The sequence below is a fragment of the Salmo salar genome, chromosome ssa11, assembly GCF_905237065.1.
Source record: "Salmo salar chromosome ssa11, Ssal_v3.1, whole genome shotgun sequence".
NCBI classification, from domain to species: Eukaryota; Metazoa; Chordata; class Actinopteri; order Salmoniformes; family Salmonidae; genus Salmo; species Salmo salar.
The window spans coordinates 68173690-68195256 of NC_059452.1; the positions used below are offsets into that span (position 1 = coordinate 68173690).

At 42.0% G+C, this 21567-nt stretch overlaps 1 protein-coding gene across 2 annotated transcripts in view; it reads right to left on the reverse strand.

The window, feature by feature from the left end:
• The window catches only part of aif1l (allograft inflammatory factor 1-like), a 61247-nt gene that overhangs the window by 26624 nt on the left and 13056 nt on the right, over positions 1–21567 (reverse strand). For both annotated transcript variants that reach the window (XM_014128125.2, XM_014128126.2), the window contains exons 3-5: positions 17444–17510; positions 15084–15125; positions 14462–14624 (exon numbers count right to left, since the gene is read on the reverse strand). In XM_014128125.2, coding sequence (XP_013983600.1) covers positions 14462–14624; positions 15084–15125; positions 17444–17510 — 272 coding nt within the window. The remainder of the gene's footprint in view (positions 1–14461; positions 14625–15083; positions 15126–17443; positions 17511–21567) is intronic.

The following is a 21567-nucleotide window of genomic DNA, read 5'->3' on the forward strand; positions in this document are numbered from 1 at the left end:
CTAGAATTTATTTACTAATTCCATTCTTTTACTTTTAGATTTGTATGTATTATAAAGAATTGTTAGATACTAATAACGAGAGTCTTGTCTTTAAAATGGTGTAAAATAGTCAAGCGCAAGCGTCTCACCTAGCCCATAGAGGTTAATGACTCCAACCTAAGTGTATGTAAACTTCCGACTTCAACTGTATATCCAGTCAAAAGTTTGGACACACCTACTCATTCAAGTGTTTTTCTTTATTTTTACTATTTTCTAGCCAAAAAAGACAAATCAAAATATATTTTATATTCTTCAAAGTAGCCACCCTTTGCCTTGATGACAGCTTTCCACACTCTTGGCATTGTCTCAACCAGCATGTCCCCAGTGAAAATTGCACCCCTGATCATCGCTAACGGCCACACAGGGGCATTCTCGTGGCCTCATTGACAAAGTTGCAGGAAATATGAATCACTGATACATTCTGTTCATGTCTTATGATAAACTTGGGCAAATTAATTAATGTTCAATACATTTAGTTGATTCCCTGCTAAGGTCAATACGTTTTTGAATATTGTTGAATTCCGTTTTAATGCCTGGAGTCCGTGAGGGCCTAATTATCATATTTGGATCAGAATAAAGGTTCTCCATTGCCCATTGTTCCTGCAGTAATGATTCACCATCTTCATCGAATGTTTTCATAATGTATCTGCACTGAAGAAAAGCCTAGGCCTACCTGTAGCCTGTGCAAAATAGGGAGCTAAATGAACGTCTCTTTCGCGGATGCGATTGGTTAGGCTTCACTGACGAGACGTCACTAATTTTAGCGTCACCGTCTGGCAAACCCCGACATCCTAGGAAAGGTATACTTGTCCCAATATGATTCCATGGACATAAATATAACCACGTTGCATGATTCATGAATGGCAAAGGGTTATAGGAGATAGACTTTATTTCAGTTAGATCGACACCTTTTCTAAACTAGTCAACACTTGCTGTTCAGTTGTCATCAACGCACAGTAAATAGCCTACTATGCGTCATGACTCCGTGTGGCTGGCAATGTGAAACACGCAAAAGAAAATCAATTAACGTGTCAGAAAACAATAATTAGGCTAAGTCGTGGGTTTTGACCCATCGTTACAACTTAGGTTGTAATGGTCTCTCCCTCCATGTAAAGAAAATTGACTGTTACCAGAGATCTATATATAAATTTGGGCTGGGCGATATGGCCAAAATATCATATCATGGTATTTTTCAAATTTGACGGTATTTTAAGTTTTTGATTAAGAAAAGTTCTACATTTGCATTATGAGTAGTGCGTGACCCTAGGGTGGCAACACATCTAAATTATTTCAATGGGTCTTTCTCCATTCTGATTGTTTAATACTGTTCAATTCAACTTCAACCTAAAATCATTTCCTGCATTTCCATCAATTTCTGCATTTCCTGCACTCATTTGAGATAATTTCCACACTGCCACTATATGGGCAAAAAAAACGACGCCTTATTTTTAACCAAACGTTGCAACTGCGATTTAGATCAAAAACTTGGGTGAACTTTTGGAATCATGGAAATAGAATGTTTATACTAACTCTATAGTTAGTTAATAGTGGGCACTTTGAATAGTGTTGTTTGACATGACAACGAATGAAAATGCCATGGAGGAGTAATTGTGACAGGGTAGGAACCAAAGTGATGTTCAGTGTTTCCTAGGGGACTCTATAATCTTTGGCTACATTACATCTTTATTCATGTAGTCAACATATTCATGCTTCGCCAATTCCTCTTTGATTTAGAAGATATTGTTGCACAAACAACATGCTGATTTAGGCCTCCATCAGCACTGGTATCAGGCTGTATTAGATAGCTACGTTTGCTCTTACTCAGTACTTTTATTAGCTAGTTAGCTAGCTAACTAGCAATTAGCATTAGTGGCTAACACGATTTAGCTTAACTTGCTAAGAATTTATTTTGTATTTTTATTTTATTTCACTTTCATTTAACCAGGTAGGCTAGTTGAGAACAAGTTCTCATTTACAACTGCGACCTGGCCTAGATAAACCAAAGTAGTATGACACTGACATCAACATAGAGTTACACATGGAATAAACAATAAACAAGCCAATAACACAATAAACAAGTCAATGACACAGTAGAAAAAAATAAAGTCTATATGCAGTGTGTGCAAAAGGCATGAGGAGGTAGGCAATAAATAGGCCATAGGAGCAAATAATTACAATTTAGCAGATTAACACTGGAGTGATAAATGAGCATATGATGATGTGCAAGTAGAAATACTGGTGTGCAAAAGAGCAGAAAAGTAAATAAAATAAAAACAGTATGGGGATGAGGTAGGTAGATGGGTGGGCAATTTACAGATGGACTATGTACAGCTGCAGCGATCGGTTAGCAGCTCAGGTAGCTGATGTTTACAGTTGGTGAGGGAAATAAAAGTCTCCAACTTCAGCGATTTTTGCAATTCGTTCCAGTCACTGGCAGCAGAGAACTGGAAGGAAAGGCGGCTTTGGGGATGATCAGTGAGATATACCTGCTGGAACGTGTGCTACGGGTGGGTGTTGTTATCGTGACCAGTGAACTGAGATAAGGCGGAGCTTTACCTAGCATAGACTTATAGATGACCTGGAGCCAGTGGGTCTGGCGACGAATATGTAGCGAGGGCCAGCCGACTAGAGCATACAGGTCGCAGTGGTGGGTGGTATAAGGTGATTTGGTGACAAAACGGATGGCACTGTGATAGACTGCATCCAGTTTGCTGAGTAGAGTAATGGAAGCGATTTTGTAGATGACATCGCCGAAGTCGAGGATCGGTAGGATAGTCATGAAAAAACAAACTAGCTTTTTGCAGATGTAAGAAACACAAACTAATATTGTAATTATAGAACGCTTGTGGATCCAAGTTGCATGTGCTGCACTGACCATGCAGACTGAACAAAAGTGTCTTGTGATCAAGCAACAACAAATGCTCTCCTTGAGTGACAGGGGGTGGGTGGGACTAGGTCTGCGTGGAAAGCGGCATGGAGAGAGAGAGAGAGCGGAAAGGGATGACTCAAGTAGTAGAGTAAACTATACAAATGGACATTACACACGGCATATCACATTTAAAAAAAAAAAAACATTCAAATACCGTTACAGGGAAAATAAAAACCAAAACCGGTCCGTGCATCAATACCGGTATATAGTAAAGCCGGTATACCGCCCAGCCGTAATATAAATGACGAGATGCTCATGTCTCCACCCTAACAATGGGAGGCGGTGTCCCAAAGGCAGGAAGGCGACAAGATTAGGTCCAAAATAAGCCCATAGAAACGCATTGGGTTATTTTGGGCAGATTTTGGCGAGAGTGAAACCTCTCACTTCGCCTCATCCTCGTTGCTGCGTTTCCCTGTCATCGCTCACTTTGTGACTAACTGACAGGCAACTGTCCTATCAATAGATCGCTAGAAGATGCATATCGTTCATTCAAGCGGGAGAGGGCTCAACGGACTAGCGAATTGAAACTTTTACATGAAAAGAAGCCTAGTTAATATGAAGTGGTAAAATATAGCCAGATGAAAATGAGCCTGTAACCGGCTGATTAGCAGACAGCCGGCACTAATGGAAAACACAGAGAGAGTGAGAGCGAGATTGGGATAGAGAGAATGACAGGCACACAAGGGAATGAGAGAAAACTATAGAGTGAGACAATATGAATATGAGCGATAGGAGTGCAAATAAAAAGACAAATGGGAGGTAGGTGAAAGATTGAAAGTGAAACACTGGAGAAGGAGGAATAAAATAGATGGATGGAGAGACCCAGAAAGGCATTGAGAGAATGAAGGAGGAAGACAGATTGTTTGTTTTACTAAGGAAAAACAAAGGAGATAGACAAAGGGAGCGACGTGTATAGAAAACGAGAGAGAAAGAGAGAGAGAGCTGACGGCCTCTATTCAGAGAGAGGCGTCTTTACTTTCCTTTTTTGGTTAACCTCAGCAAAGCTCCTATAAGCTCATAAGGAGTGTTGATCCCAATGGAGGCCAAACCGCCTCCACGGCAACTCCAATGCTGGCGAACGTGTCCCTGGCAACCACTTCCCACTCTGCTCCTGACTACATTACCAATGGTTCCACTGGATGGCTTTTAATGGCTACTGTAGCAGCGTGTTCGAGGGGATCAGCCTGAGCAAGGCCCTGAACAGATTTGCTCATCTTAAATCATGTAATGAGTAGTTATTTGGGATGCATGATGATTTGTAGATCAGTGATTCTGCACATAGCCTTGGTAAGTATGCCTGTAGATTCCCTTATGACAATGCAGCGAGCCACAGTCAGCCGTCAGGCACAGTCACACCACAGTTTCACTAAAATACTCAGGATTAGCTAATTGGCTGGCTGGGCTCCATGAGGAAAGAGATGGATTCATCCTCTCACCGTGTGTATGGTTCACACGCTAAACCTGCTAAGCTGAACTAGGATTCACTCTGGGGACAAGACAGAACCATCCACAGTTATTCATTAATTACTAGGCCTAACCTCTGGTCAGCCTACCGATAACTACCAAAATAATGGAAAAACTGGAGTAAATGAGAGATACAAAGTACTGTATATTAAAAGCAGGTGCTTCCAAACAGATGTGGTTCCTGAGTTAATTAAACATCTCATCGTACATGTATAAAAATGCTGGGCAGGCCATTATTTTTGCTACCTTGGCTATGCCCCCATAGGTTGACAATGCTCCCATCCACACACTCCATAACATGCTGGGTTTGGATGACCCAACTGCTGTGTTGCAAGCATTGGGTCACTTAGTTGGGTTGATGTCTTTAAAAATGGCTGGGTTATTGATGCTGAGTTATTGAGCGATGATCCAATGGGACATATCAGAAGACTGGAGGAGTGGCTTAGTAGGGACATGGTTTTCAGATAGTTATTTTTGGCTACCCGTGAGTAAATGTTATTATGGTTCATCTGTTCTGTTGTGTTGTATTGTTATCACATGTTAACCTCTCTAGGGTAGGTGGCACCAAATCGTCCCACCTACGTAACAGCCAGTGTAATCCCGTGGCGCGTTATTCAAAAAACCTCAAAAATGCAAAAACTTCAATTTTTCAAACATATTACTATTTTACACCATTTTAAAGACAAGACTGTCGTTAATCTAACCACACTGTCCGATTTCAAAAAGGCTTTACAACGAAAGCAAAACATTAGATTATGTCAGCAGAGTACCCAGCCAGAAATAATCAGACACCCATTTTTCAAGCTAGCATATAATGTCACATAAACCCAAACCACAGCTAAATGCAGCACTAACCTTTGATGATCTTCATCAGATTTACATTTACATTTTAGTCATTTAGCAGACGCTCTTATCCAGAGCGACTTACAGTAGTGAATGCATACATTTCATTTCATACATTTTTTTTCTGTGCTGGCCCCCCATGGGAATCGAACCCACAACCCTGGCGCTGCAAACACCATGCTCTACCAACTGAGCTACAGGGACAACCCTAGGACATTATGTTATACAATACATGCATGTTTTGTTCAATCAAGTTCATATTTATATCAAAAACCAGTTTTTTACATTAGCATGTGACTAGCATGTGACTAGCATTCCCACCGAACACTGCCGGTGAATTTACTAAATTACTCACGATAAACGTTCACAAAAAGCATAACAATTATTTTAAGAATTATAGATACAGAACTCCTCTATGCACTCGATATGTCCGATTTTAAAATAGCTTTTCGGTGAAAGCACATTTTGCAATATTCTCAGTAGATAGCCCGGCATCACAGGGCTAGCTATTTAGACAACCAGCAAGTTTAGCACTCACCAAAGTCAGATTTACTATAAGAAAAATGTTATTACCTTTGCTGTCTTCGTCAGAATGCACTCCCAGGACTTCTACTTCAATAACAAATGTTGGTTTGGTTCAAAATAATCCATAGTTATATCCAAACAGCGGCGTTTTGTTCGTGCGTTCAAGACACTATCCGAAAGGGTAAATAAGGGTGACGAGCATGGCGCAATTCGTGACAAAAAAATTCTAAATATTCCATTACCGTACTTTGAAGCATGTCAACCGCTGTTTAAAATCAATTTTATGCAATTTTTCTCATAAAAAAAGCGATAATATTCCGACCGGGAATCTGCGTTTAGGTAAACAGACGAAAGAAAATAAAGCATGGGGTCGACTCGGGCACGCGCCTAACCCCATAGTACTCTGATCGGCCACTTGCCAAAAGCGATAATGTGTTTCAGCCAGAGGCTGCCTCGATATCGTTCAGCTTTTTCCCGGGCTCTGAGAGCCTATGGGAGCCGTAGGAAGTGTCACGTTAGAGCAAAGATCCTCAGTCTTCAATAAAAAGAGCCAAGATGAAACACCACTTGTCAGACAGGCTGCATGGAATCTTCTCAGGTTTTGGCCTGCCATTGGAGTTCTGTTATACTCACAGACACCATTCAAACAGTTTTAGAAACTTTAGGGTGTTTTCTATCCAAAGCCAATAATTATATGCATATTCTAGTTACCGGGCAGGAGTAGTAACCAGATTAAATCAGGTACGTTTTTTATCCGGCCGTGTCAATACTGCCCCCTAGCCCTAACAGGTTAAGGTTGGACACTGACATTTCTGTAGCTTTAATGAGGCTTACACAAGTTTACGAGTTCCCCAAGAGCCTATGCACATTTTGGATATGTAAATAAGAGCACTATATAGTAGATTGACATAGGCTAGTGATTCTGCTGTTCGTTACTCGTCTTGTTGGCTGAAGAAAAGTAAAATGTTCAAAGTGCACATCAGAATTCGGTAAGAAGGGCCGCACGTAGTTGCATCCTCGACTTGCATGTTCTGTTAATATGAATTATCATATTCCAAATGTGATTTCGGTCATTCTGAGCACCGTGGATGGTTGCCCTAATCAGGTTACGCACCCAATGCATATGGGTCCTGTACATTTCTCAAATGTCCCGAGAAATAAAAAATGTTGCCGGTCAAATGTCTGGCGCCACATTTTGCTAACGGAAACCCAGGCGTGTGTGTGTGCATGAAGCCAAATGTGTGTTTAGTCTACTCTGGCACTCAAATGGCCAACCCAGGAAACAATAGGCCTGGACTTGGCCCCGGAACCCCCCCGGCCGTTAGTAGTACCCGACCTAAATGATTTCCCTGTAATTGCAACAAAACCAATTGTTCCTCTGCCAAGAAACTCTGAATAACAGTTTACTAACTATATAATAGCTTCTGTTTTCTGTCCTCAAACCCCTCACTCTCTCTCTCCAACTCCCCCTCTTTCTTCCTCTCCGTCCCAGGAGAGAAACAGAACACTATAATACAACAAGAGAGCAGTTGAAGATCGCTGTGGCCAACTTGGATGACGTCCAATCAAATTCACACATTAAAAGGCTGGAGTGGGAGAAAGGTTTTTGAAAGGGAGGGTCTCAAATCACTCCGAGAATAAAAGGTAGCCACATTTACTCTGGCCTTTTCTCAATTGGATTTGCTCAACTCCTGTATCCTCCCTCGCCTCCTTTTGAAAAAGGTCAAAGGTAATCGAGGAGAGGCGGCAGGGAGGGGGAACGAGTGGAGGAGTCTCATTGTATCAAATGAGACTCCTCCACTCACGCGTCATCAGGCAAATTACGTTTACAAGTGTGGATCCCAAAATAAATGTGTAAAGTGATTAAAAACAAATGAAGTTGTGAAGGACATTTTATACCGTAATTTCCGGACTATTAAGCGCACCTGAATATAAGCCGCACCCACTGAATTTAACCTGTTGGGGATAGGGGGCAGTATTTGCACGGCCGGATAAAAAACGTACACGATTTAATCTGTTTACTACTCCTGCCCAGTAACTAGAATATGCATATAATTATTGGCTTTGGATAGAAAACACCCTAAAGTTTCTAAAACTGTTTGAATGGTGTCTGTGAGTATAACAGAACTCATATGGCAGGCAAAAACCTGAGAAGATTCCTTACAGGAAGTGGCCTGTCTGACCATTTCTTGCCCTCCTTGATCATCTCTATCCAAAACAGGGGATCTCTGCTGTTACGTGACACTTCCTACGGCTCCCATAGGCTCTCAGAAGGCGGGAAAAGCTGAATGATGTAATTCCAGCCCCAGGCTGAAACACATTAGCGCTTTTGGCAAGTGGCCGATCAGAGGACAATGGGCTTAGGCGCGTGCACGAGTCGACCCCATGCTTTATTTTCGTTCGTCTTTTTACCTAAACGCAGATTCCCGGACGGAATATTATCGCTTTTTTTACGAGAAAAATGGCATAAAAATTGATTTTAAACAGCGGTTGACATGCTTCGAAGTATGGTAATGAAATATTTAGACATTTTTTGTCACGAAATGCGTCGTGCTCGTCACCCTTCTTTACCATTCGGATAGTGTCTTGAACGCACGAACAAAACAGAGGATATTTGGATATAACTATGGATTATTTGGGACCAAACCAACATTTGTTATTGAAGTAGAAGTCCTGGGAGTGCATTCTGACGAAGAACACCAAAGGTAATAACATTTTTCTTATAGTAAATCTGACTTTGGTGAGTGCTAAACTTGCTGGGTGTCTAAATAGCTAGCCCTGTGATGCCGGGCTATCTACTCAGAATATTGCAAAATGTGCTTTCACCGAAAAGCTATTTTAAAATCGGACATATCGAGTGCATAGAGGAGTTCTGTATCTATAATTCTTAAAATAATTGTTATGCTTTTTGTGAACGTTAATCGTGAGTAAGTTAGTAAATCTTTTGTAAATTCACCGGAAGTTTGCTAGTTCTGAACGTCACATGCTAATGTAAAAAGCTGTTTTTTGATATAAATATGAACTTGATTGAACAAAACATGCATGTATTGTATAACATAATGTCCTAGTAGTGTCATCTGATGAAGATCATCAAAGGTTAGTGCTGCATTTAGCTGTGGTTTTGGTTTTTGTGACATTATATGCTAGCTTGAAAAATGGGTGTCTGATTATTTCTGGCTGGGTACTCTGCTGACATAATCTAATGTTTTGCTTTCGTTGTAAAGCCTTTTTGAAATCGGACAGTGTGGTTAGATTAACGAGAGTCTTGTCTTTAAAATGGTGTAAAATAGTCATATCTTTGAGAAATTGAAGTAATAGCATTTCTAAGGTATTTGAATAACGCGCCACAGGATTCCACTGGCTGTTACGTCGGTGGGACGATTTCGTCCCGCCGACCCTAGAGAGGTTAAAAAAAGTATTATTTTGAACATAAATAAGCCGCACATGTCTATAAGCCGCAGGTGCCTACCGGTACATTGAAACAAATGAACTTTACACAGGCTTTAACGAAACACGGCTTGTAACAAAAATAAATAGGCTTTAACCTCTTGACGGTCGCCTAGGATAGGGGGCGCTACAGCGATTTTTGAAAAAAATTCGTGCCCATTTTAAACGGCCTCCTACTCAAACTCAGAAGCTAGGATATGCATATAATTAATACTTGTGGATAGAAAACACCCTAAAGTTTCTCTAACTGTTTGAATGGTGTCTGTGAGTATAACAGAACTCATATGGCAGTCAAAACCCCGAGACAGATCGTAACAGGATGTGGAATTCTAAATTGCGGACTCAACTTCATCACTTTGCCTATAAATCACACCGTGAGCTATGGTTCATTGAGCACTTCCTATTGCTTCCACTAGATGTCCCCAGTCTTTACAAAGTGGTTTGAGCCTTCTACTGTGAAAACTGACAGAATGAGAGTCTGTGGAACGTGGTCACATGGGGAGGGCCATCACCATTATGACGCCGGCGCCCCTGGCTACCCTCCCCTTTTGAAACGTTTTGAAAGACAATGCAATCGTCCCCCTTGAATGTTATTGGAGCTCTGGTTGAAAAAGGCCCTAAAGATTTATGTTATACAACATTTGACATGTTTGAACTAAATTAAATTTAAAAAAAAATCTATTTTGGTAAGAGAGGAGTCCCGCGCACGACGGTACTTTTGGTGCAGCCTTCAGAACGCGCTAACAACAACAAGCTATTGGGACTTAAAGGATTAACTTTTTCGAACGAAAATACATTTGTTGTGGACCTGGGATTCCTGGAAGTGCCTTCTGATGAAGATAATCAAAGGTAAGGGATTATTGACAATAGTATACAAGACTAGATTTGATATGCGATTGTTCCAAGATGGCGCTGACCTGTTTGCTAGCCTATTTTTTCTGAGTATCGCATCCCCTTTTATCGCAAAGTGTGATTACCCAGTAAAGTTATTTTTAAATCTGGCATTGCAGGTGCTTTCAAGAGATGCTAATCTATAAATCTTAGAATGACAATATTACAGTTGAAAAATGTTTTCGAATAGTAATTTAGTAAATTGTAGCGCTGTTTCACCGGACGCATTTGAGGGAAAATAGTTAGTCAACGTCATGCGCCGATGTAAAATGCTGTTTTTATATATAAATATGAACTTTATCGAACAAAAGAATGCATGTATTGTGTAACATGATGTCCTAGGAGTGTCATCTGATGAAGATTGTCAAAGCTTAGTGCTGCATTTAGCTGTTTTTTTGGTTATTTGTGATGCATGTGGTTGGTCGGAAAATGGCTATGTGGCTACTTTTACGATATACTCCTCTAACATAATCTAATGTTTTGCTTTTGCTGTAAAGCCTTTTTGAAATCGGACAATGTGGTTCGATTCAGGAGAGGTGTATCTATAAAACGATATAAAATAGTCCTATATTTGAAAGATTATTATTTTTATTTTTTTTATTTGTTATGCAAATTTTTCGCTGGATGTCCGTCCCGTAGCCCGTCCAGAGGTTAACGAAACACGGCTTGTAACAAAAAAAATTAAATTAGCAGTAAGCTTTAGTTGCCTTTTTGCACTGAGTCAATTCCTCACGCTGCTGTTTCCAACGTCTTATCATCGACTCATTAAGACCAAGCTCCCATGCAGCAGCTCTATTTCCTTTTCCAACAGCCAGATCAATCGCCTTCAACTTGAAAGCTGCATCATATGCATTTCTCCGTGTCTTTGCCATGATGAGGGTGACAAAATGAGTACCGTAATCAGAATGATGGGAAGTTTGAGAGCACTCGATTTAATCTAAACAGTAAACAAAAAAGTTGTTTGACATTAACCCGTTCGGCAATTTCATTGGTCTAATGAAAACTTGATGCCGCCAAAAAACTGAGCACGTCACAGAATGTGTTTTTAAAAAAAAATAAAAAATTGAAAGCGGGAAAAATCCATATATTAGCCGCGTCATTGTTTAAGCAGCGAGGTTCAAAGCCTGGGAAAAAAGTTGCGGCTTATAGTCCGGAATTTACTGTAGATAAAACGTTAAGTAGCATACTGTTTTTAAACGTGTGCTCATCTGACAAAACAAAAGCTGATTCAAAGGGGGTGTGGCAGATTCCAAAACTCTTCCGGGAAGGCCTCAGGTAGGATACATGTGACTATCCTCGATGTAAGGTGGCTATCAAGGAGGGCAGGAGAAGTCTTCCGTTCGCCTACTAACAAATTGACAGCTCTTCGAACACTCCACAACTTGTCGGTTTCCGGGTCACGGAGGAGAGGACGGAGGAGAGAGGGTGGAGGACAGACTTTTTCCCAAATGAGAAAAAGCCTCTGTCTTTTTCTCTCGCTAGCTCACCACCTCTACTGATGAAGGATAGAGAGTGAGGGAGAGAGCGAGAGAGAAAGATTTGGAGTGAGAGAGAGAAAGATTAACAAAGAAAGAGTGGAAGGAGCAGTGGAGAAAAGTTGTTTCTGCCTGATGATGAGTGTATTTGGGATTATGAGGAGACTTGTCTGGCTAAGGATCTGCCTGGCCAGTTTAGTCCAGTTAGAGCTGAAATGCAATAGCAAAAACACACACTGACTAGACCTGCAGATATCTGCCCAAACCCAACCCACCCCATCCCGGGCATGTTTTCCTGTTTTAAAAAGGACTTACACAATGGGCAAAACATGTACTTTTTGGTCCAGCCGCCACTGTGGCAGGCAGATTTAAAAATCTACCAGCCACTCAGATTGTTTAACAGCCAAAATATTTTTATGCCTCTAAAATCAAACCAACAAAACACAAAAAAAACAGATGAGCATGCTTTGTAATGTTTCTAAAACAATAAATGTATTACTAGTAAGAAGTACCTGATGTGGTATATTGAATAATAACATTTTTGTTCCCAAAATATCACAGATGAGAAAAATGTTCACCTGCCCCTTTAAGGACAGGAGGTTACCATGGTAGCATGACTCTTGTCATGTTTGTGCCTATGAGATTGAGTCTAACTAGCGGAAGTGTCATCTTCTCTTCCCTAGCAGTTTAAACTAAAACATAGAAAAACAACCTGGCTTGTGAACAAAACAATGTAAATAGCCAAGAAACACAAGGACAACCTCACTTCAGTAGACTTTCGTTTTGGACCGGGCAAAGTCTTAGACTGTACTAAGGGATGTCTGTTTTATGCTCCTCCCACCATGAATACCATGGCGATTAAACGCTGGTGCCATGTGGCGAGTGATGATGTCATCACCTGTCATCCCAAACCCTGCTGAAAGATAACAACTGGCTGACACAGCAGAGGGTGAATTCCCACACACACAGAAAAAGCCAACGAACGTCCAGTTCAACCTACAGTTGAAGTCGGGAGTTTACATAAACTAAGGTTGGAGGCATCAAAACTCGTTTTTCAACCACTCCACAAATTTCTTGTTAACAAACTATAGTTTTGGCAAGTCGGTTAGGACATCTACTTTGTGCATGACACTATTTTTTCAACAATTGTTTACAGACAGCTTATATCACGTATAATTCACTGTATCACAATTCCAGTGGGTCAGAAGTTTACATACATTCAGTTGACTGTGCCTTTAAACAGCTTGGATTCATGGCTTTAGAAGGTTCTGATAGGCTAATTGACATCATTTGAGTCAATTGGAGGTGTACCTGTGGTTGACATCATGGGAAAATCAATAGAAATCAGCCAAGACCCAGAAAAAAAATGGTAGACCTCCACAAGTCTGGTTCATCCTTGTGAGCAATTTCCAAACGCCTGAAGGAACCACATTCATCTGTACAAACAATAGTACACAAGTATAAACACCATTGGACCACGCAAGCGTCATACCGCTCAGGAATGAGACGTGTTCTATCTCCTAGAGATGAACGTACTTTGGTGCGAAAAGTGCAAATCAATCCCAGAACAACAGCAAAGGACCTTGTGAAGATGCTGGAGGAAACAGGTACAAAAGTATCTATAGCCACAGTAAAACGAGTCCGATATTGACATAACCTGAAAGGCTGCTCAGCAAGTTAGAAGCCACTGCTCCAAAACCGCCATAAAAAAGCCAGAATACGGTTTGCAAATGCACATGGGGACAAAGATAGTAATTTTTGGAGAAATGTCTTCTGTCTGATGAAACATAAATAGAACTGTTTGGCCATTATGACCATCGTTATGTTTGGAGGAAAAGGGGGGATGTTTGCAAGCCGAAGAACACCATCCCAACCGTGAAGCACAGGGGTGGCAGCTTCATGTTGCGGGGGTGCTTTGCTGCAGGAGGGACTGGTGCACTTCACAAAATAGATGGCATCATGAGGCAGGAAAATAATGTGGATATATTGAAGCAACATCTCAAGACATCAGTCAAGAAGTTAAAGCTTGGTCGTAAATGGGTTTTCCAAATGGACAATGACCCCAAGCATACTTCCAAAGTTGTGGCAAAATGGCTTAAGGACAACAAAGTCAAGGTATTGGAGTGACCATCACAAAGCCCTGACCTCTATCCAATAGAAAATTTGAGGGCAGAACTGAAAAAGGTCCACAAACCTGACTCAGTTACACCAGCTCTGTCAGGAGGAATGGGCCAAAATTCACCCAACTTATTGTGGGAAGCTTGTGGGAGGCTACCCGAAACGTTTGACCCAAGTTAAACAATTTAAAGGCAATGCTACCAAATACTAATTGAGTGTTTGTAAACTTCTGACCGACTGGGAATGTGATGAAAGAAATACAAGCTGAAATAAATCACTCTCTACTATTATTCTGACATTTCATATTCTTAAAATAAAGTGGTGATCCTAACTGACCTAAGACAGGGAATTTTTACTAGGATTAAATGTCAGGAATTGTGAAAAACTGAGTTTAGATGTATTTGGCTAAGGTGTATGTAAACTTCTCTACTATTATTCTGACATTTCATATTCTTAAAATAAAGTGGTGATCCTAACTGACCTAAGACAGGGAATTTTTACTAGGATTAAATGTCAGGAATTGTGAAAAACTGAGTTTAGATGTATTTGGCTAAGGTGTATGTAAACTTCCGACTTCAACTGTATGTAACGATGCACGTGGTCAGTCGCACACCCACCCAGAGATACCAATGAAACATGACGCAACACAATGTACATATGTTGGCGACAAGCGCTGCACACACCAACCCAATACCTCCCCCCCGAGACACACAGCACACAATGCACTCACAGTTTGAGGACGGCCGAGCGCTTGCCCAGCATCATCTTGACGAAGTCTCTGTAGTTGATGCTGTCGCTGATGCCTTCGGTCACCTCGGAGATCATCTTCTTCATCTCCAGGTGGGTCTTCGGAACGCCCAGCTTCTCCATCATCCTCTTCATTCCCATCATATCTGCAGGGGGACACGCGCACAGAAGGAGAATGGTTAACAAGCACACACACACACACACACACACACCCCCGCAGGAGAACGACAGAGACACACACACACACACAAAACACCTTATCTGACAGCTGTTTTCAAGGCCAGTAGGCCAAATACAGTATCACCTTTCTAGTGAGACGCAATAGTGACACATGAAACCCTCATAGACATCTGGTTAATCCCATACCCACAACACACGGAGGTCTTAACTACTGCTCAGTGATCACACACACACACACACACACACACACACACACACACACACACACACACACACACACACACACACACACACACACACACACACACACACACACACACACACACACACACACACACACACACACACACACACACACACACACAAAGCACCGCAGTTGTGTATCACTGTTGAGCACCTGGCTGCTTGTCGTTTCCACTACTCACCGATCTCTCCTTGGTCATTCAGGTCAAACTCTGCATATTTGTCTGCAAAACAAAATCGACACACAACCGTATGGTTAACTTGCATGGTTAACACACAGCAGACTAAATAAGGAGGGTGGAGGTGTCTGAATGTAACACCTAATAAAGTTAAAGGCCTTTAATAACACACAAACAGAACGCATTAGGGAGAGAGTAGAAGACCAAGAAAAAAAGAAAAAACACTTTGCTTAACACACCCACACACAGCTGGATCCTCTCATTTGGCCTGGCCTACAGTTCACGCAGTAGCCTAATACTTTATCAGTCAGCAGCCAACTGCCCTGTGCCACTCCAATGACAAGTCTTGTTGTGGAGATAAAAACAGCTCTCTCTGAAACTCTCTCTCTCTCTCTCTGGAACTCTCTCTCTCTCTCTGGAACTCTCTCTCTCTGGAACTCACTCTCTCTCTGGAACTCACTCTCTCTCTGGAACTCACTCTCTCTCTGGAACTCACTCTCTCTCTGGAACTCACTCGCTCTCTGGAACTCACTCGCTCTCTGGAACTCACTCGCTCTCTGGAACTCACTCGCTCTCTGGAACTCTCTCTCTCTCTGGAACTCACTCGCTCTCTGGAACTCACTCGCTCTCTGGAACTCACTCGCTCTCTGGAACTCTCTCTCTCTCTGGAACTCTCTCTCTCTCTCTCTCTCTGGAACTCTCTCTCTCTCTCTGGAACTCTCTCTCTCTCTGGAACTCTCTCTCTGGAACTCTCTCTCTCTCTGGAACTCTCTCTCTCTCTGGAACTCTCTCTCTCTCTCTGGAACTCTCTCTCTCTGGAACTCTCTCTCTCTCTCTGGAACTCTCTCTCTCTGGAACTCTCTCTCTCTCTGGAACTCTCTCTCTCTCTGGAACTCTCTCTCTCTCTCTGGAACTCTGTAGTTAGTCAAATTTCTGGATTAGGCCTAGCTGTTTCCCCTGTCACAATGGAGCCTCTGTGTGTGTGTTTGTGTGTGAGGCCTTGAGTTGTGGAACTTTGTCACCGTGTAGGGGGGGTGAGGGGGCAGTCGGGGGACAATGCTGACCCTGTTTGTGAACTCTGAGGAGAGGGCCCCTCTTCCGCCTCCCACCTACACACTGCTCTGTGAGTGGGCCTCTTGTCCTGAAGCGCTCTGTCAATCAACCATCCATCCGTCCACACACTGAGTCTCAACAACACATGTGGCTTTTTCCTCCTCTCCAATATTCCTCATGTCTTCAAAGTGAGTGAAATATCTTGGAGACCTTCTCTCTCTTCCTCCTCTTCCCCTATTCCGTGCGCCCTTCTATTTCCATCAGGCCTTCGCTGTGAGCATAAAGGGCAAGGACGGACAATCACACATTGTCTCGCTCTCTCCTTCCCTCCCTCTCTTCTCTCCATGGTTAGGAGTTTGCTCTGACAGACATATTTGTGTGATACACACATCAACCCCTGGAGCCTCTGGGGCGTGGGGCTGTTGGCTTGAGGCCTCAGCTGAGACAGTGTGGGACGCTACATGAAAGCCTCCTGTCATTCTTTCCAAAACAATAACGTCTTGTGGCCTTGCTCTTTGCTCATTGTCACCCGCTCTCGAACGGGAACAATACCTTCAAGCATTTGCTGTTATGAGAAATAAATACAACACCAGGGCTCTATCTAGTTCTCCTATAGGCCAGAGGAGGCTGGTGGGAGGAGCTAAAGGAGGACGGGCTCATTGTAATGACTTGAATGGAAATGATGGAACGGAGTCAAACATGTTGTTTCAATGTGCTTGATGTGTTTGGTACCATTCCATTTATTCCATTCCAGCCATTACAATGAGCCCGTCCTCCTATAGTTCATCCCACCAGCCTCCTCTGCTATAGGCCTATGTTTATAATCTCAGGATTTACAAGTAAAATACACACACAGAACACTACTGCAACTTTCACTCGCAGACCAGACCTGTCCGTGAATGATGACACACACACCAGGGTTCTCCCCAGGTATTTTTTTAACAAGGTGCTGCTGCTGTGGGGTGGGGGATAATCTGGTCCTGGTTTCAGTGTCATTCTACTCTCTAAAACCACCTGTTCCCCCAGAGCCCTAGAATTACAATAACAACCAGAGGAGAGGAGGAGCAGCCACATTCCTGCTGTCTGGACCGCTGTGGAACCACCTGGCCTCACAACCCACTTAGAAAATCAGGTCAGAACACACAGACACACTAAAAAAACAGACACAAAATACAAACACATTGACATATGGCACACACACTCCCACAGACACAACTTACTCACACCACTCTGTGATTCAGACCTAAATTGGGACAGTGACACATCTGACATTTCAGGCCGGGAAGGTCTTTCCAGGCAGAATGACTTACTTTTAAAGGAATCTAGTTTTTCTGGGAGGTCCTCCTCATCCCGGTATTTCTGGTCTTCCATGTATTCCTGAGGAGAGAGGAAGAGGGGAGAAGCTGAGTCTGAAAGCCCATCAGAAAAACAGGTCTAACATGGTATCAGATTCACAACATTTTACATCTCAATTATCTCTCCTTCCTCCCACGTGTGCACTTGTTCACTTCCCTTCAATGAAAGGGAATGACTATCACATGCCTCCACCAATCCAATGCTTTTTCGATTGGTGGGAAGTAGTGAAGGAGTGTAAACTTCAGGTGCGATGAAATATTACTGGGACGCACCCATGTCATTTACACTCTTCAATGCAGAGGTAACAGGATCTACAGTTGAAGTCTGAAGTTACAGACACTTAGGTTGGAGTCATGAAAACTTGTTTTTCAACCACTCTACACATTTCTTGTTAACAAACTATAGTTTTGGAAGTCGGTTAGGACATCTACTTTGTGCAATTTTTTCAACAATTGCTTACAGACAGATTATTTCACTTATAATTCACTGTATCACAATTCCAGTGGGTCAGAAGTTTAAATACACTAAGTTGACTGCCTTTAAACAGATTGGAAAATTCCCAAAAATGATGTCATGGCTTTAGAAGCTTCTGATTGACTCAAATGATGTCAATTAGCCTATTGGAGGATGTACGTGTGGATGTATTTCAAAGCCTATCTTCCAACTCAGTGCCTCTACGCTTGACATCATGGGAAAATCCAAAGAAATCAGCCAAGAACTCAGATTTTTTTATTTTTTTTTAAAAACCTCCACAAGTCTGGTTCCTCCTTGGGAGCAATTTCCAAACGCCTGAAGGTACCACGTTCATCTGTACAAACAATAGTACGCAAGTATAAACACCATGGGACCACGCAGCCGTCAAACCGCTCAGGAAGGAGACGCGTTCTGTCTCCTAGATGTGAACGTACTTTGGTGCGAAAAGTGCAAATCAATCCCAGAACAACAGCAAAGGACCTTGTGAAGAAGCTGAAGGAAACAGGTACAAGAGTATCTATATCCACAGTAAAACAAGTCCTATATCGTCATAACCTGAAAGGCCACTCAGAAAGGAAGAAGCCACTGCTCCAAAATCGCCATAAAAAAAGCCACACTACCGTTTGCAACTGCACATGGGGACAAAGATCATATTTTTTTGAGAAATGTCCTCTGGTCTGATGAAACAAAAATAGAACTGTTAGGCCATAATGACCATCATTATGTTTGGAGGAAAAAGGGGGATGCTTGCAAGCCGAAGATCACCATCCCAACCGTGAAGCACGGGTTTGGCAGCATCATGTTGTGGGGGTGCTTTGCTGCAGGAGGGACTGGTGCACTTCACAAAATAGATGGCATCATGAGGTAAGAAAATTATGTGGATATATTGAAGCAACATCTCAAGACATCAGTCAGGAAGTTAAAGCTTGGTCGCAAATGGGTCTTCCAAATGGACAATGACCCCAAGCATACTTCCAAAGTTGTGGCAAAATGGCTTAAGGACAACAAAGTCAAGGTATTGGAGTGGCCATCACAAAGCCCTGACCTCAATCCTATAGAAAATGTGTGGGCAGAACGGAAATAGCGTGTGCGAGCAAGGAGGCCTACAAACCTGACTCAGTTACACCACTGAGTTTAACCTCTCTAGGGGGTGTGGGACGCTACCGTCACACCTGGCCAACATCCAGTGAAATTGAAGAGTGCCAAATTCAAAAACAGAAATACTCATTATAAAAATTCATAAAACATACAAGTGTTATACATCGGTTTAAAGATTAACTTCTTGTTAATCCAACCACGGTGTCAGATTTCAAAAAGGCTTTACAGCGAAAGCATACTATGTGATTATCTGAGAACAGCGCCCAGCAGACAAGTCATTACAAACAGTTACCAGCCAAGTAGAGGAGTTACACAAGTCAGAAATAGTGATAAAATTAATCACTTACCTTTGATGATCTTCGTATGGTTGCACTCACAAGACTCCCATTTACTCAATACATTTTCGTTTTGTTCAACAAAGTCCCTCTTTATATTAAAAAACCTCTGTTTTGTTTGTGCGTTTTGTTCAGTAATCTACAGGCTCAAAGGCAGTCACAACAGACAGACGAAAAATCCGAAAAGTATCAGTAAAGTTCGTATAAACATGTCAAACGATGTTTATAATCAATCCTTGGGTTGTTTTTAGTCATAATAATCAAGAATATTTCAACCGGACAAAATCTTCGTCAATATAAAAGGAAAACAAGAAAGGCGTGCTCTCGGTCGTGCGCATGAAAATCCTCTGGGACACTGAATGGTCCACTCATTCAAAGTGGTCTTACTCCCTCATTTTTCAGAATACAAGCCTGAAACAATTTCTAAAGACTGTTGACATCTAGTGGAAGCCATAGGAAGTGCAATTTGAGTCCTAAGTCAATGGATACTGTAATGGCATTCAATAGAAAACTACAAAAATAAGAAAATCCCAATTCATGGATGGATTTTTCTCAGGTTTTCGCCTGCCATATCAGTTCTGTTATACTCACAGACATTATTTTAACAGTTTTGGAAACTTTATTTCCATCCAAATCTACCAATTATATGCATATCCTAGCTTCTGGGCCTGAGTAGCAGGCAGTTTACTTTGGCACGCTTTTCATCCGGAGGTGAAAATAGTGCCCCCTACCCTAATGAAGTTATATGTATTTGGCTAAGGTGTATGTAAACTTCCGACTTCAACTGTAGTTCAATGTATTTGAAAGAGGTTTCAATGTGTTAGAAACCTGAGAGTGAATTAGCCCACCTACAACACAAACAATGATATCATCTCCACCTCAAAGATGTCCTCTAACAGTTATTTTGTCTTGGTAAAATGGAACACCCTACAAGGATGTAGGAAGGCTGCCAAAAACGCCCAGAGAAGTCATAATGAAAACGAATGGAGTAACCAGCCATGTGAGACCAATTCCTCATTTTTCTATTTACCCAGTAGGTTGACTGAGAACACATTTTCATTTACAGCAACAATCTAAAATCAAATTGTATAGGTCACATACACATATTTAGCATATGTTATTGCGGGTGTAGCGAAATGCTTGTGCATTGTATCTAACAATTCACAACAATAAACACAAATCTAAAAGTAAAAGATTTAAGAAAATATAAATATTAGATCGAGCAATATCGGAGTGTTATTGACTAAAATACACTAGAATAAAATACAGTATATACATATGAGATGAATAAAGCAGTATGTAAACATTATTCAAGTGACTAATGTTCCATTATTAAAGTGGCCAGTGATTCCAAGTCTATGTATATAGGGCATCAGCCTCTAAGGGACAGGGTTGTATAACCGAGTGGAAGCTGGCTAGTGATGGCTATTTAACAGTCTGATGGCCTTGAGATAGAAGCTGTTTTTCAGTCTCTAGGTCCCAGCTTTGATGCAACTGTACTGACCTTGCCTTCTGGATGATAGCGGGGTGAACAGGCCGTGGCTCGGTTGGTTGATGTCCATGATGATCTTTTTGGCCTTCCTGTGACAATGGGTGCTGTAAGTGTCCTGGAGGGCAGGTAGTTTGCCCCCTGTGATCTGTTGAGCAGACCGCACCACCGTCTAGCGAGCCCTGGTTGTGAGCGGTGCAGTTGCCGTACCAAGCGGTGATACAGACCGACAGGATGCTCTCAATTGTACATCTGTAAAAGTTTGTAGGCTGTCTCGTCATTGTTGGTAATCAGGCCGACTACTGTTGTGTCGTCCGCAAACTTGATGATTGAATTGGAGGCGTTCGTGACCACGTAGTCATGGGTGAACAGGGAGTACAGGAACGAAGCGGGGTGTTGTTTCCTACCTTCATCACCTGGGGGCGGCCAGTCAGGAAGTCCAGGACGATGTTGCACAGGGCGGGGTTCAGACCCAGGACCCCGAGCTTAATGATAAGCTTGTACTATGGTGTTGAATGCTGAGCTATAGACAATGAACTGCATTCTTACATAGGTATACATCTAGTCCAGAGGGGATAGTGCAGTGTGCAATGTGATGACGATTGCATCGTCTGTGGATCTATTGGGGCGGTAAGCAAATTCAAGTGGGTCTAGGGTGTCAGGTAAGGTAGAGGTGATATGA